This window comes from Ambystoma mexicanum, chromosome 2q (assembly GCF_040938575.1).
Source record: "Ambystoma mexicanum isolate Mex_15411 chromosome 2q, UKY_AmexF1_1, whole genome shotgun sequence".
Classification (NCBI taxonomy): domain Eukaryota; kingdom Metazoa; phylum Chordata; class Amphibia; order Caudata; family Ambystomatidae; genus Ambystoma; species Ambystoma mexicanum.
In genome coordinates this window covers 60,544,846-60,561,799 of record NC_090924.1, presented here as the reverse complement: position 1 = coordinate 60,561,799, position 16,954 = coordinate 60,544,846, and the positions used below count along the sequence as shown (strand labels likewise).

Sequence of the window (16,954 nt, the reverse complement as noted above, 5' to 3'; positions counted from 1 at the left end):
GCTTCCTGGCTATTGTTAAGGATGGCAAAGAAGCCATGTGTGAGTCCCTTCATTCTGGGTTGGATACTGCAGATGGCATCAGCAGGTCCATGGCTACAAGCACAGTGATGCACAGGTTTGTGTGGTTGCGGAAGTCTGGTTTTGCATCGGATGTGCAGGCTCATTTTCTCAACGTTACATTTGACGGGTCTCATCTTTTTGGTAGCAAGGCTGACGAGAGCTTTGAAAAGTTGCAGACCTCTAAGGCGGCAGCCAAGTCTTTAGGTGCCGCTGTTAGGCAACGTCAGCCTTTTTGTCCTAGTGGACAAGCTTGGAGGGGTCGATCTTTTCGTTACTCCTCAGTTGGAAGGTTACTCCTCAGTTGGAAGGGCGAGAGGAATGTCCGGTCAAAGGGGCCAACAAAAATGTCCTCATGGTGAATGAGGTAGAGGTGCCAAGCCAGCTCAAACTGCAGCCTTCCTGCCATCTGAGTCTGCAGCAGCCGCTTCAAAACCGCTCTGAAGGCTTGCGGCGCAAATCAACAGTGGTGGGGTGCATACTGTCTCCATTACTTCAGATGCTTGGGCCCTGGAAACAATCGCCCACGGTTACTGCCTTCCTTTTATAAAAAAAAGCCCCAGACCAATCCACCGGGAAAACACTTTTTGAGGATTCCAGATCCGCTCCTTGTGCAGGAAATCTTGACCCTGCTTGAGAAAGGTGCTATAGAACCAGTGCCTGTAGCGGAGAGGAACAAAGGTTGGTAGTCCCGATATTTTTTGATCCCCAAGAAAGACTGAGGACTGAGACCCATCTTAGACTTGAGATACTTGAACAAGTTCCTCAGGAAGGACAAATTCAAGATGGTCACTCTTTCTCAGACCCTTAAGGCCCTCCAATTGCAGGTTTGATTGGTGTCATTGGACCTTCAGGGTGCTTATTTTCATGTGCCAATCCATGTCAAGCACAGGAAATACCAGTTTTGAGTCCTGCCATTCGGGTTGATCTCCACCCCGAAGGTGTTCACCAAATTGATGGTGGTAGTGGCAGCGCATCTCAGGAGAGGGGGGGTTCACATTTACCCCTGCATGGACAATAGGCTGTTCAGTGCGCATTCTCCCGAACAAGCCGTGCATCATCTCAAAGTTGCCTGCCACTCCCTTCGTAAACTGAGCTTCTCCCTTAATTTCAAGAAGTCCCGATGATACCTTCCCAACAGCTCCAGTACTTAGGAGCTGTTTTAGACACGGCCTTGGGAAAGTGTTCACCACCCAAGGTGAGGGCTCAAGACATTCTCCAGTTGGTGGTGAAATTCCAGAATGCCCAGTGTGTCAGCTTTCGAATTCTTGAGGTTCCTAGGCCTCGTGGCATCCTGCATTTTTCTATCACCAGACACCCGCCTGCGGATGAGGTCCCTTCAGTGTGCTCTCGGGGCGCAATGGTGCGAGTTCTCAGGGTTTATGTAGGACCAACTTCAGATCCCAACCAGAGTTTCACAGGATCTTCTGTGGTGGGCCTGCGAGGAAAATATTCTGAAGGGAGAACATTTTTGGCAACCATGGTTGGAGATTACTGTAGTGACGGACGCCTCACTCACGGAGTGAGGAGCACACGCCAACGTTTTGACTGTCAGCGGTCGTTGGTCTCCATCAGAGTCCAAACTACACATCAATCTTTTGGAGCTGAGCGCAATCAGACTAGCGCTGAAAGCTTTTCTGCCGTCTCTGCGGGGAAGGCATGTCCTGATCATGACATACAATACGGTGGCCATGCACTACGTCAACATGAAAGGAGGCGTAGGGTCACTACCACTCTGCAGAGATGCAATGCAGCGCTGGTATTGGGCTATTCAAGAAGGAATCTCCCTGTCGGCAGTTCACCTGGCCATGGAGGAGAACACGGCACCGTCGCCCTGAGCAGGCAGAGCAAGATCTCCCACAAGTGGGAGTTAGCTCAGGAAGTCCTTCAAGAGATCTTCACCCTTTGGGGAACCCTTCAAGTGGATCTGTTCACGACAGGGGTCAACCGGAAGTGCGAGCAGTACTGCTCAAGGGAATTTCCTCAGAGAGGAGCTCTAGGAGACACGTTTGTGGTGGATTGGGATTTCCCACTGCTGTATGCGTTTCCTCCAGTCCCCGCCATTCCTCAAGTAATCAGAAGGTTGAGACGGTTTGGGAGCCACATGATCCCCACTGTCCTGGATTGGGCCAGTAGAACGTGGTACCCAGACCTTCTGGACATGTCCATCTGTCCTCCGATACGTCTTCCACAAAGAGAGGATCTTCTCTTGCAAGAGAAGGATTGAGTTCTCCATCCAGAGGTCAACACTCTCAACCTTCACGCTTGGTTTCTGAAAGGTTGAGATACAAGGATTGGGACCTTCGGGATGACATGATGGATTTCGACCAGAATGCCAGCAACAAAGTCTCTGTGCCATTGGAATAAGTTTTGCGACTGGTGCAGGGAAAAGAATGTTGATCTTTTCAGTGTGCGACTCTGGATGTTCTGTGCTTTCTGCTTTCATTAGCACACACAGGTCTTCAGGTTGGAACCATTAATGGTTACCTAGCAGCACTTTCCATCTTAAAGCGCTCATCCGAGGAATGCTCCTATTTCAAAATCCCACTGGTGACTCAATTTCTAAAAGGGTTCACAAATGTGTTGCCACCTTCTGCTTTTCAGGTTCCGGTTTGGGACCTCAACCTGGTTTTGAAATTCCTAATATGTGCACCATTTGAACCCTTGCACAGATGGCAGTTGAGGTTGTTAACCTTTAAGACCATACTATTGGTTGCTCTTACATCTGTATGTAGAGTGAGCGAGTTGCAGGCACTTTCTTCCAAGCCACCCTTTACTATTATCCACAAGGTCTGGGTTGTGTTGAGGGTTCGAACCTCCTTCCTATCTAAGGTAGTTTCAGACTTTCGCATAAGTAAGAAAATTGTGCTGCTGGCTTTTTATCCTCCTCCGCATCCTAGTAAGGAAGAGGAAATGCTCCATAGGTTGGACCCTAGGAGAGCATTACGTTTTTATATTTCCAGGATGTCTAAGTTGAGAGTGGACAACAAGCTCGTTGTTTAGTATACTGGACGAAAATTAGGACAGGCTGTTTCCATACAGACTTTGTCTAGGTCGATCATCCTCACTATTTCTGAATGCTACAGACTGGCAGGCAAGGACCCTCCTTAGGTTTTACATGCATATTCCACTAGGGGCATGGCCTCTTTGACAGCTCTGCAAAGGAGTGTACGTATTAAAAACGTCTGTGATGCTGCATCATGGTCATCAATACACACGTTTACTAAGCATTATTCTCTGGATACTGCCCATGCACAGGATGTCTCTTTTGGTAAGGCAGTGCTTTACTCTGCCCTTTAACTCTGTGCATGTCTAAATTCTTCAGCCGCCTCCAAACATGTATACTGCTTGGGTGTCCAAGATGAAGAATACTTTGGAGGGCACAATCCATTCGAAGAACAAGTTACTTACCAACTGGTAACGTTCTTTCGACTGGATGTTCCTCCAACGTATTCCTCATCGCCGTCCCAATCTACCCCTCAGTAGAATTTCCTGTGTTATTACAGCTTTCGTTCCAACAAGGCTGAGTACTGTCCTGCCCGTGTTTATGGTCTTTCTTGCTAACACAAGGAGGGGAAAAACAGAACTGAGGCCAACAGGTGCTGTGCGTGCTATTTATAACATCCGATGATGTCACCCTCGACGGAGGCCTCTGAGGGACATTGACCCGGCGCAGGGCACCCTCTGCCGAAACATTTCCGAAGCAGCCGTAGCTGGACATTACATGTCAAAGATGAGGAATATGTTGGAGGAACGTTACCACTTGGTAAGTAACTTGTTCTTCTCAGTATATGTGAGGACAACTAAATCTTCCAATGAAATCTACTTAAGCCTTTCCCAGCAGTAGCAGTTTACAACAGGATACCACCTATGAGGGAGAAGCAGTATCAAAGTCAATGGACACAGTCTATGGATCTGAGGCACTTCTTCAATCAAAGTCTTGCACAAAGTTAGAGAGTTTGTAGAAACATCACTTGTAGGGTCACAAGCTGTTAAGCCTGTAGAAAGAGAGTTGGGATCAACTCTATAAAGTACGCCAATGCAATTCCCAACTGAAAAAAGCATGGCTACAAGGCAATAAGGTAAGTACCCCAAGCCTAAACAGTATCTTGAAGAAGAGTGGTCCAGCTGGATTCTGTCTTGCTACAGCGGAGCAGACCCTTGTTCCTGAGTCACAGTCGTGGGGACAAGAGGGAGGATGTCTGGAGGGCTCCTGCGGCAGTACTTTGGAGTTCCTCTGCAGCTACGGGCTCTTTTAGTTTCAGCGGCACTTTGCGGTTTCAGCACTTAGCAAAAAGTACCGTTGAGGTTCTCGGATACCGGGTGGTCTTCCTTCACTCCTTGAGTCCTGCACTCTGGTGAGGGGACTCGGGATCTTGTCGTCCTGCTTCTGGAGGGCCCTTGGGAGACTCCTGGAGCTTCTAGGTGGATTTGTTAGCGCTTCAGACGTTTCACTCGACTACGGACACTCGACCCCTGGCATTGGGCTTCCGAAGCAACGGAGAGGCACAGCAAGTCGGAGAGGCTGGTCCAGTGGAGTTCGTCTCGGGGTTACTTGGTCCCACTAACCCAAGGCGGGGGGGGGGGGTGTCAACTCTCCAGAGCTTCTCTGTCTAGGTGAAAACGGAGTTCAGCACAGCAGCAGGGCTTCATCAGGCAATTCAAAGGTCCAGGAGGATGCAGCAAGCTTTGTTCACGGTTTCTTCTTCTGATCTTTCTCCCAGTGGTCGACTCTGCCTGTAGTCCCAAGACCCTCGCCTTTTATGCATGTTTTCTTCCATTCATGCACAGCCTAGCCTGTTAATCACGCTGCAGGGTGGCTGTCCTAAAAGGACAGCCAGCCAGCCAATCAGGACTCATTTCATTCAAGCATGCCTAGAGACAAAGGACAGGGAGGTTTCGGGACCTTCCCTCACATCCTATCCTTCCAGACACACTGGAGCCAGAGGCAAGCTTCAGAGCTGAAGCCCGCCAAAGGCAAGATGAAGAAAGGGCTCCACTCTGTCAACGCACAGAGTAAAACCCAAGAAAGACCTCACAAACAGAAAATGGCAAAAAAGAAGACAGGTGGGGGGGGGGGCTTTTTGACGAAATGGTCACCGATGGGTGCTGTCCTGCAGCGGACGGTTCAGCCTGCGGTAGAAAAGCACAATGGTAGGAACAATTAAACTACTGCCACCAGCCTTTTAAAGTAGTGAGGATAAGAAAAAAAATGTTACATGAGAAAGTAGGATAAGGGGCTACTAGGTAACCCCTCAGCACTCCACATAAGATGGTGTGTGCTGGACCTACAAAGAGAAAAGCTGAGTAAAATCAGTTTCACTTTACTATTCTTGGGAACTGTAGTTCACACAAGAAAAGGTATTTAAACCTTATGAGAAATCCATAGGATTTTCCCAGTGACACTGCAATGCAGGTGCTGTGTGTCACTATGCAAAAAGCAGATGCCCATGGAGTTTGTCAGACTCCAAAAACTGTGAAAACACAAAATCCAAATCCGGTAAAAACACATGAGTGAGAAAAAGGTCTCACTCCAGGGTTAAAATTAAAAAGTCCTAAATCCAGCAAAAGAGCTGAGGGTCTCTAAGGTTGAAGGGAGTTAGCGCAGAAATGAGAATGCTCCCCAACAGCATGCACTTGGGCTTTGTTTGGGTTTACCGGAGGGGGGGGGGGCTGGGACTGTGGTCCCAGTGCACATTCTGGCACCCAGAAAGTCTGTTACTGGACATATGTGATGACCAGTGGTTGTCCACAATTGGACAACCCTGGGCTGTTTAAATGGTGCAGATCGTTACCATTGGTGGACTTCGGCTTGCTCCCAGCTTGAATTGTGGGTAAAAGAAGGGCTCCTGCAACTGTTAGGAAGAAGAGCATCCTGCTGACGAATCGAGGCAACCCCTGCAGCTGACCAGCATTGACTTCATCAAACCCTAGTACGTTGTCCCCTTGTTTATGCACCACTTGATTCAGTAATTGCGTCGCGCTGTATAAAACCCACCACATACGTGCATATACACAACTGTACTTGCGCTTCTAGGTTTCGATTAATTGTTATGTAAATGCATTGTACATTGCGCCTATTGGAATAATAATGAACTGGAATTCTTTGCCCTGTTTGTAGATGGCTGTGTCGCCTTCTCGTATGCCTCACCCGCAAAGTTTGATCGCTTCGCATTCTAACAACCTAATCGGCCAAGCACCTGTCCAGAGCCAGTTTATTTCACATAATCCGTTTCCAACATCCACCAGTGGGGCCATGAGTGTGTCCAGTGTAGGCATGGGTTCGAACTTCCCTCAGACAGTCGTCTCGCAGGTATGTTGCTTTCAGTTTTATAGCACTACTACTGCATATGCACATCTTTGCCGCCTTAATGTTTCATTGGTTGGTTACTTAAGCTTGGTTGCTTGTCTGATTGTTTGAAATGCAACATATCTCTACTCTTATTTGGAATTATCCATTGATTCCTTTCTCCCACAGATTCCTCATCTTGCATATCTTTCAGTGTCCGCTTTCCTGCTAAACCTTTTTAGCCCCAGAGAGCACTCTGCCATAATCCGATCCGTGCCCATCATGCTGGATGTGATGCAGGGGCAGTAAAGTCAGAGCTATAGGCACCCCATGAACACACTCCTATTTTATTTTCTTCACTCGCAGTACACTTTGCTGGAATGCCAATGACCATTTTAGTTTTGGCTATTAGGCTGTGTTGACAACACTGCCCATAAACCGAAACGGTTTCCATGGGGAGTGAAGACCTAGGAGTATGAGATGTTAGCGGAGGGATAAACCGCCTAAGCGTAGTATGTATTTACTCTCAACATTCAGTGCACATGGCCATGTTAGTCAGTATTGGCATGCCGGTCCACTATCTGACCTTCCCTGCCCAAACCACAAAGCCCTGGCAGCAGTGGGAAAATGGGCAAGATTTTCAACAATGGTCATTCCTTTCATTATGACCTAGAATTCTTGGATTCGCTAGAGTTAGAGAATTTTCCAGAGTTTTTTCAACAAGCAAGTTTCCCCTCACAGATTTAGTTGTCAATCTTTGGGATGCAACTTGTCTAGGCACCTCCCATGAACAGGACCTCAAGCAGGCTTCTGTATAAGGCAAGCTTCGTGTTTTTTACCAGACAAAGATTTCAATGGAAATTATCATCCTGGGCTTGCCTGCTTCTGCAAAGCCAGTGGTACAGTTTGACCTTGTAGACTTTCTGTACTAGGGTGCTCTTAAAAAACGTCTGCCTTTTTTAAACTGGTAGTAACTGCCTCAGTGTTGGTCACATACTTGAACTCGGCTGTCCACTATGGCTTTGCAAAGCAGCATTGTCAGGCTGCCACAGAACCAGTCTTCTTCGCCCCCACATATCACTCACGGGTGTTTTGTTGTTCAGACCACCACATTGGGCTTCAAGTCGGCCACGCTATGTCTTTGCCCTCATGTAGGGAAAGCAAGATATTGGATTCTTTGGGAACAAAGCGATTTGTAAGCTGGCTTTGAGAACTGTGAAACACAATTTCTTGATGTAAAAGCGCCTTACAAATGACCAATAAAATAAATAAATGCCACATGCAACCTGGCTTAATACACCCACTGATTGTGGAATTGATGTATGTGGCAGTGGATCATTTCTACTGCACATGGTGAGAATGTTTGCATCCTGGTTATTGATTGGGGGCACACAGCCCTTCATATCCTCCAGGCAGTACTCAATACAGCAGCCTGTGTGGTCAGAGTAAGTGCTCTTTCATCAGACGCATGCGATTGTCTGGTTCTGCTACTGATCCCCATGCTAGATCTTTGGATATGCACTTTGACGGGGACAACCACTTTGGTCAAAAGGCAGATGAGTCTCTGGAGCAGTTTAACACCTCTGCTTAAGCCCTTGTCAAACAGCAGCCTACCCCCACTCGGTCTCCCAGAAGGATCTGTTTCACTATCTTCCAGACTTTGCCCTCTACAAGCAGAGGGGGGACAGTAATATTTTTCCCACCAAACTATAGGCAGTGGATCACATAGAGAAGTTGCCTTAGCCTCTGTCCCTACTAAGAGCCTAAAACATGCTAAATTAGACATTTCCCTCCCCACCTGACCGGCAGTGGGGGAGAGAATGTATCCTTGCAAGTCGAAGAGGAGCTATGCACAACTTCTGATGATTGTTTCTTACAAGCTGTTTGGAAGTGATATTGTTTCACATTCTTTGAACACACTCTAGGCTGTCCTCTTTGCCCTGCCCCTCTGCTGCCTTCTGTAGGAAATTAATCAACCTCTTGCCAGGTGTGCTGAAGTGTAGTGTTATGTGCCTTGCGAGGGAGAGGGGGTGTATTCTTTCTTTTCTGGTACCAAAGGAGGATGGGGAGCCTGCATCTCTTTTTGGATCTGAGGATTCTGTACTTGTACTTGTGTAATGGCAAGTTCAAGATGGTCACCTTGGGCCAGATCATCCAGACCCTCATGCCATAGGAGTGGTTGGTATCACTGTGACGTTCAGTTTGCCTACTTCGACATGCTGATCTATCCGAAGGACAGGAAGTAACAGAGGTTTGTGGTTGGGAACACCCATTTCCAGTTCTGAATGCTGCCCTTTCAGCCTGTCCTGTCCTCTGATGGTCCTCACCAAGCTGTTGTTGCTGCATATCTCAGTGGGGAAAAGATTCACATCTTTCACTACCCAGAGAACTGGCTCATTTAAGCCTGCACACAGATTCTCGTTGCCCACTGTTAGGAAAGATTTTTTTTTTTGTTGCTTCGTTCCCTCCAGAGATGTCTCTGGAACCCCACAACATTTTGCTGTTCTTTGAAAAGTGACCTAAAATTTTGACTGCAAGTAAAAACTGTAGTTTTCCTACCTTGCTTTGCTCATATGTTTTGTGAGCACTGATCAGTCCCCAAGGCTAGCGGTGCAGTTGGACTCCGCCCTCCATTGTGAAATTCCTTGTTTATTTTACACTGCACACTTCTACTTACACTGCGATAGGGATAGTTTGTGTCACTTTAACTTTCTTTTGCACGTTTATGGTTACTTTCATGACGTGTCCAAGTCAGGCTAATGGCAACATATTTTTTCCACTTTTTTTTATATTCTTGCATGCACTTTTGCATTTAACTACATAAGGCCTTTTAGATTACCATATACGCTGAAATGGCTGTCCCAAGATAATTCGCCACCTGTTGCCCTAGAGTGGCCTCTCGGAATCTGTCTGAGGCTCATTCTGAAAAACCTTAACTACCAACTGCACCACCGTTGCCATGTGCTATAAGAGCTTTTCCCTGAACTTTAACAAACATAAGGAGTGACCCCAGCCCTGTCATTCCATTAAATAAGGGCGATCCTCTTAACGCGCTTGGTCACAGCACCCCCAGCCCCCAAGTGAACAGGGTGTCTTAACTGCCTTGAAATTACTTTTCCCTAACAATCCCAGAGTTTGTTTGGTCCCGGCTTAGCCTTTGTGCATCTTTAGGCGATCATGGCAGCCTGCATTCTCATGGTGTGCATGGGTCACTCTAGTGGCTTCTTCGTTGTCAGTGGTCTCAATCAGGGCAACATGCCAAACCTTTTACAAGTTCCACAACGTATATCACAGGATCCTCTTTGGTGGTCAACTTCAGAGAATATACAGAAACAAGTGTTTTTCACAGTATCCTTTGCCTCAAAAGACAGTTGTATATTATTTTTTTCTAAAGCGCTCACACCCAAGTGATGTACATAACTGAGTTTGTGCAATCAATGAGATGTTAAACAGCAGGACAAAATATCAAGAAGAAAAGTCAAAAGAAAACCATAAGGGCGAAATGTCAAGGTAAACCAATACAGCTTTACAGATGAGGGTCAAGCAAATGCATGAGTTTTTCAGGACAAAATGACCTTAAAACGCTTCAAGAACTAGAAAAAGAGGGTACTGAAGGTGTCCTTTGGAATTTGGATGGTGCATGAGGGAGCAAATATGAGTTGCCATGGAAGCCTCTCTGTAAAGCTATGGTGTTCACCTGAACAACCTAACATTGAGTGGGCTTTGGTCACTTGTTGAGGATTGGCAGCATATCGCAGTATATTAGGCGTGGCTTTGATCAAATTCTTTCACTCTCTTTGAGGTAAGTGTATCCTAATGTACAGCACAGTGACCAGAAGGTGGTGTGAGGTTGCTACTTCTGTGTAGGGAATTGCAGCGGCTGAGGTTCTGGACTCTGTTTAACAATGTCACTGCTATCCTTCTTTCGTGCACGTAGAATGTGATTGCAGATGCCTTGACCTGGTGGACCTTGACTTCCGTGTGGGAGCATAATCGGGAAGTTATAGGTGAGACCTGCATCCTTTTTAGGACTCTTCAGGTTGACCTCTTTGCCTCCAGTGTCAACAGGAGGAGTTTATTTTTCTGTTCCAGTGAGTTTCCCCCTGCAGGGATCTCAAGGGGACACTTTGATTGTCTAGTGAAACTTTGCTGTTCTTTATGAACCACACCGATTCCCATCATTGCATTGATTCTACACAGGCTAGGAATTGCATGTCCACCATAACCCAAATCGATCTTAACTGGGCACAGAGGATGTGCTACTCAGAACATCTGGACTTGTCCATATGTCCTCCTTGGCACCTTCCAGCGAAGGTAGTTCTGAGTTGCGGGGTTCAATGTCCTCCTTCTCCCTAACCTTAGCAACCTTATTCGTGGCAGCTGAGGTATAAGGATTGGGATTTGTCAGGCGATGTCCTGGAGGCCTGCCACCAAGTTTCTCCCTTTAGGACGTGTACGTTTTCGTCTTGGCACCGGTGCAAGCATCTAAATTCCTTAACTTGTCCAACCCCTGCAGTTTTCAATTTGTTTCCTCTTTGGCTCTGCTAGGTCTGCAGATTGGCACTGCAAAAGGGTGCCTGGCCACTGTTTCAGGCTTTAAGAGGTGCCCTGATCAGGACTTGTTCACCCTCCCCAGTATTATCTGGTTTTTACAGAGAATGGTAGCCAGATTCCCCCCGCACCCATTATTTGTTATGTTGTAGGTCTTGTATATTGCATTAATCTTCCTTATCTAGGCAGGTGTGCTCAGAGCCCTTTCAGCGAAGCCTCATTTCCGGATTATCCGAATGGAGAAACATACTGAGTTTGCCAAACCATTCTTCCTAATGTTGTATCTCATTTCCATTTTACTCAGAAGATTAATTCTCCTGTTTTCTACTAATCAATCCAAGGTGGAGGCTATGTTTCAGCGGCTTCACCCAAAACAAGCTCTCAGCTACTGTTTCTCCCAGATAAAGGACATCGGAAAGTATGACCTGCTCTATGTTGGTTAGACTGAGGATTGTGTCGACAAGGCCAGTACGAAGCATACTGTGACTAGGTGTATCGTCCCCTTCATTTCACTGTGCTATGTTCTGGGTGGGCAGGGGGTGCCCGACAGTCTGTGGCTCATGCCTCTGGTGGCTTGGTCGTCCCTTTTGCCCTGTAGAGGCTTCCCCGATTTGGACATCTGTCACGCTACTTCATGGGCTTCCTTGCATAATTTTGCCGAGCACTGCTGCCTGTACGCTGCCTGGTCAGGACATCCATTTTTTTAGAAGGTGTTTTCTGGTCTATATGGTGGTTCTCACTATCCCCTCGCCTCCCCCCTTCAAGTGCTGCACTACTATGGTTAGAGTCCATCTAACATACAGACTTTATTGAAGAAGGGAATCTATTAAAACAATTTAATTACCTTTTGGTAATATTCTTTCTGGTGAATTTGTTTTTCCTCCGAGAGGTTCTGCATTACCCTTTCATCCTAACCTTCATGATGAAAGCCTTTTCACCCTTGCTGTTCTGTAGTCTCTTAACTTCCAAGCTGTAGGAAAAGTTTGAACTGATGTCATGCAGCACCAATTGCTCCAGAAATACTGCCATTTAAGTGAAGTTCAACATCATGGGTGTGCATCTTGAGTTGGGTTGGGCCACACAGTACCCCCAGCTGGCTGAAAAAGTTTGAAGACGGCTCGAGCTGGAAGATATTTATTTAAGATGAGGAATCAGTGGAACAAAGGCCTGAAAAGTTACTTGGAGGTAAACAAATTGTTGTTCTACCTTTTTATATGCACTGTTGATAGAATCATTTGGCTTAAACACTTTTCGTTGACATAATTTGTAAAATATTGAGTTGTTAAGAAGTGGAACATTAGGACAGCATTGTGTATTCACCCCAAATGTAATTCCTCCCTCTAGTTACCTGTGCCAGCAAGATTGTGGCGTTGTTTTAAATTAACAGCATCTGTGTTTTTGGTGGCATTGTCTCGGATCTGGAAGGTCTTGCTGCTAATGCATGATTGTGTGTTTTTCAATTTAATTCTGTTAAACATTCACATGCTGTGCATGAAATGGATGCCATTACATCACTTTATTTAATTATTTACTTTTTTTTTTTTTTTAAATGTATTTTATTTTATATCAACCAAACAGTGCAACAGAACATAAATAGAACACATCAAGCCACAACAAAGGCCAAACAACAGATTTGAAAAAGAAAAGAAAGAAAAAACAGAACAGAATAACTTAACAATCCCCTTCCCTCCCCCCTATGAGCCTATAGGGTGTCCACCATCATTGTCCGTTCCGTGTGGTGGGGTTCCGTCGCTCTCAGATCCAGCCGAGGTCGACCCCGTACTAAACAGTTCAGCCAATAGCACCTTCCATGCCGTGAGGGAGCTCACCTCTTCCTCCCCACCCGCCCTGCTGGCCTCCCACCATGCTGTCGTCTCGGCGGCAGCCCATTTCTGGAGGTCACGCCACCATACCTCCGCCCGTGGCCTCTGACAATTCTTCCATCCCATGGCTATTCTGCGTTTGGCGAGTACATAAGCCAAATCTTTAAGCTTCTCCACGTGCCGAAGCTTGCGCGCCCTGGGGTACCCTCCAAGCAAACAGGCCCAGGCCGAATCTATCTTAAGTACAATGCCCCTCCCTGCCAGCTTCTGCGCCACTTCACTCCAGTAGGTTGCAATCACAGGGCAGGCCCAGAACATGTGAATCATATCAGCGTTCTCTGTGTTACACTTGGGACACGCCTGGCGCCCAGTGTCTCGAAATCTGGAAATTCTCAGGGGGGTCATGTATGCCCTATGCGTGATGTATAGTTGTATCTGTTTAAACCTGGCGTTCCTCGACACTTTTTTGTGGTACCCCAGGGCGCGCTCCCACTGCCCATCCGCCATCGGGGCCCCCATCTCTGTTTCCCATTCCAACCTCAGGTACCCCAAATCCTTCCCAACCTTTACCATCAGCATATCGTACAGCCTGGAGACCTCATGCCCGCCCTCGGATGCGTCATACATAATCTCCAGCGTCGCATCCGGCTCGTCAGCCAATACGGTCTCGGGCCAAGTGCTCCGGACCTCCCTGATCACTCTGTGGAACGTCATGTATTGCCCCGTGTGCAGCCCCGCCCCCGCCTCTAGATCTGCGAACTCCGCCAAGGCCCCATCCTGCCAAATGTCACCCAAAGTGACCAGCCCCACTGACTCCCAGTATGTTCGCAGGATGGCCCCAAGCTGTCCGTCTTCCCTTGCCAAGGCCACCAGCGGCAGCTGCGGCATGCACGGCAGGGGATCCCCCATCATCCGGCAGGCTCTTCGCCACATGTTCCTACCCAACGCTAGCATCTTAGGACGCCCCCTCATCCATGTGCTGGATACCCAAATAATCTCTCGCAGGTAGAAGGGGGAGCAGTCCTTTCCCAGCAGTCTGTGTTCCGGGGTTTCGTCGTCCGAAAGCCACTTGGCCACGTACTGCAGCTGCGCTGCCACGTAGTAGGCCTCAAAGTTCGGCAGCCTCACGCCACCTTTCTCGTAAGCATTCTGCAATTTCCACAATGCGACCCTGTTACGCGTGCCCTGCCATAAGAAATCTCTACATACCCTATGTAGTCTAGCAAAAAACCCCTTAGGTATCATGTGTGGAATGTTATTGAAATAATGCAGCAGCCTAGGTAACACGACCATCTTAAGCATAGCGCCCCGGCCCATCATCGCTAAGGGTAGTTTCTCCCAAAACCTCATGCACTTCTCAATCCTCCCCACTGCCAATTCAGTATTGTGCCTGTGTTCCTCCCCGGTCGTGTGGTATACGTCTATGCCAAGGTACCGAAAGGTGCTTGTCGCCCATGGGATCCGCAATACTGGCAACCTCTCAGCCGGTATCCCCACATAGCCGCCCAGCGGGAACAGAGTGGATTTCCGAGGGTTGACCGCTATGCCAGAAAGCCAAGCAAACCTCTCCATCACCTCCAAGACATATTGCAAGTTCTCTTCAGGGTATTGGAGGTACAACAGCATATCGTCGGCATACAGGGATATCAGATGGCTCTCCCCCCCCACCTCTATGCCCACCGGGTCATACTGTTGCCGGAGGTAAATTGCCAAGGGCTCAAGGGCCAGGATGTACAACATTGGGGACCAAGGACATCCCTGCCTGGTGCCTCTACCTAACTGCCACCTGTCCGACACTACTGCCCCCGTACGAACTCTGGCTAGAGGCGCGCTGTATAATAATTCGGCCCACCTCCTGTACCCTGGCCCCATTCCGAAGTGATCCAGTGCCGCCAACAGCCACGGCCAACGAACAGAGTCGAACGCCTTGACCGCATCCAGCGCCACTATCGCCATTTCGCCGTCCTTGCTACATCCCCATTCGACCACTCTGTGTAGGCGTCTGTGGTTGTGGGTAATGTTCCTGTCCGGGACATAGCCCGTCTGGTCAGGGTGAATCAGCTTGCCTATCACTCTCCTCATTCTAGCCGCCAAGACAGCTGTTAGGATCTTGCTGTCCTGGTTCAGCATCGACAAGGGTTGATAGGAGCCGCAACCGTGTCCCGGTGTATTGTGCTTGGGGAGTGGCACTATGACCGCTTCCCTGAGTGATTCTGGTAGCTGTCCCAGCTCAAACGCCTCATTGAACATGTCCAGCATGGGTGGGAGTACCTCCTCCGCATACGCCTTATAAAACTCACTGGGGAACCCGTCCGCCCCCGGGGCCTTGCAAGTGGGCAGCTGTCGCACTATCTCTCTGAGCTCTTCCAGAGTGATCGGAGCATCCATCTCCTCTCGCTCTTCATCGCTGATTCTGGGCAGGCCTATATCCCCGAGTACTTCATCTATCTCCTCTCGGCTCCCCCCTTCCCGATCTTCATACAATGTTTGGTAGTATTCTGAGAATGCCCCATTTACCCCTTCTTGCGTGTCGATCTCCGCACCCCCTTCGGTGATGACCGATCGGATCGGAGCCCTAGGGGTTTCGCTCTTATATAGCCAAGCGAGGAGCCTGCCTGTCTTGTCCCCACCCGCATGCAACCTCTCAATGTACTTCGTATAATTCAGGTTACAAAGTCTGTCCCAATGCCCAGAGCACTGCTGCTGCAGCTCAGTAACTACTTCCATATCCGTCCCACCCTTCTCCAATTCTTTTTCCAGCTCGATCTCGGCCTCTCGCAGGTCGGTCAGGATTCCGCCCATTAATCCCTTGGACTTCGCGATAGCAACTCCCCTCATCACCACCTTAAAAGCCTCCCACAAAGTACCAGCCGACTTGACACTCCCTGTGTTCGACTCAAAGTACGCAACTATCTCCTCCCTCATGTCCTCCTTGAATACCGGATCGCGTAGCGCTTCCGCCCGAAGGCGCCATGTTGGAATCCGTGCACGTGGGGGGCGCAGCCGCCATTGCATGATTAGGGGCGAGTGGTCCGAAAGGACCCTCGCCCTGTAGTCAATCTGTTCACACTCCGTAAGAATGTCTGGAGTGGCAAAAAAGTAGTCGAGCCTCGTGTGCAGTTGGTGCGGAGCCGCATAGTGCGAATACTGCCTCCCACCCGGGTGTCTCGCTCTCCACACATCTACCAGGCCTAGATCCGTTAGCAGCGACTGCAATACCTTGGCCGCTGGGCTGGGCCTAACCATTTTGTCATCCGACCTGTCCTCCCTGGGGTTAAGCACACAATTAAAGTCTCCACCCCAGATTACTGTGCTCCCCATCCCTTCACCGAGTCTCGCGCACAGTGTCTTAAAGTAAGTCGCTGTGTCCTGGTTGGGCGCATAAGTGTTTATGATACAGACAACTCTACCTTCCACAATCCCCCGAACCATGGCCAGCCGTTCGTCCGACTCCACAACCTCCCCCAAGAGCTTGAACGGGACATGTGGTGCAACCCAAACCAGCACACCCCTGGCATACGCAGAGAATGTGGATCCAACCACTGTCCCCCTCCATTTTCTCCGCACCATTTCAAGTTTGTCCCGTGTCAAATGCGTCTCCTGTAACAAGGCCACGTCTATCCTCTGCCTCTTCAAGTACAACATGACCTTATTACGCTTCAGGTAGCTATTCAACCCTCTAACATTCCATGTCAATACCTTAAGGTCTCCCATGATTTATCCGTAGCTCCCACTTCCCCCTCTGGTCTGATCGCCTCCCCCCAGTCCCGACTACTTCCCTTCTCAGTTTCTTCCCCAGGCTCACATAACAACTAACACCCCCCAACCCCCTAACCCAACCAACTGCCCAGCTCCATCCCTGGATCTCAGGCATCCCCGTGTCCGGTTCTCTCCGGAAGCCCGTGTAGAGAACCCGACACAGTGACTAATCTAAACACACACTGGGGTACGAATAAAACGGCCCTCGGATGCCCCCTACACATCTATATCCGCGCTCGCGGACCATGTTCGAAACAGTTAAATAGTGCATCCCCATCCCAAAGTGGCAAAGACTATATTCCAGTCCAAATATTCAAAGTCAGCCGAGCCCACTGTTTCACTTAACTCTCCCTGCTCCGTCCGCCATCTGCTCATCGGGCTCCTGAGGGCAGTTCTGCGCATCGAGCCATTCCATGGCCTCCTCAGGGGTGTCGAAAAACAGCGTCTTAGCCTTGAAGAAGACCTTAAGTTTGGC

At 48.6% G+C, this 16,954-nt stretch overlaps 1 protein-coding gene across 3 annotated transcripts in view; it reads left to right on the top strand.

The window, feature by feature from the left end:
• CREBBP (CREB binding protein) overlaps positions 1 to 16,954 on the top strand; it is a 2,841,012-nt gene that overhangs the window by 1,516,301 nt on the left and 1,307,757 nt on the right. For all 3 annotated transcript variants that reach the window (XM_069646824.1, XM_069646825.1, XM_069646823.1), the window contains exon 13: positions 6,179 to 6,370. In XM_069646824.1, coding sequence (XP_069502925.1) covers positions 6,179 to 6,370 — 192 coding nt within the window. The remainder of the gene's footprint in view (positions 1 to 6,178; positions 6,371 to 16,954) is intronic.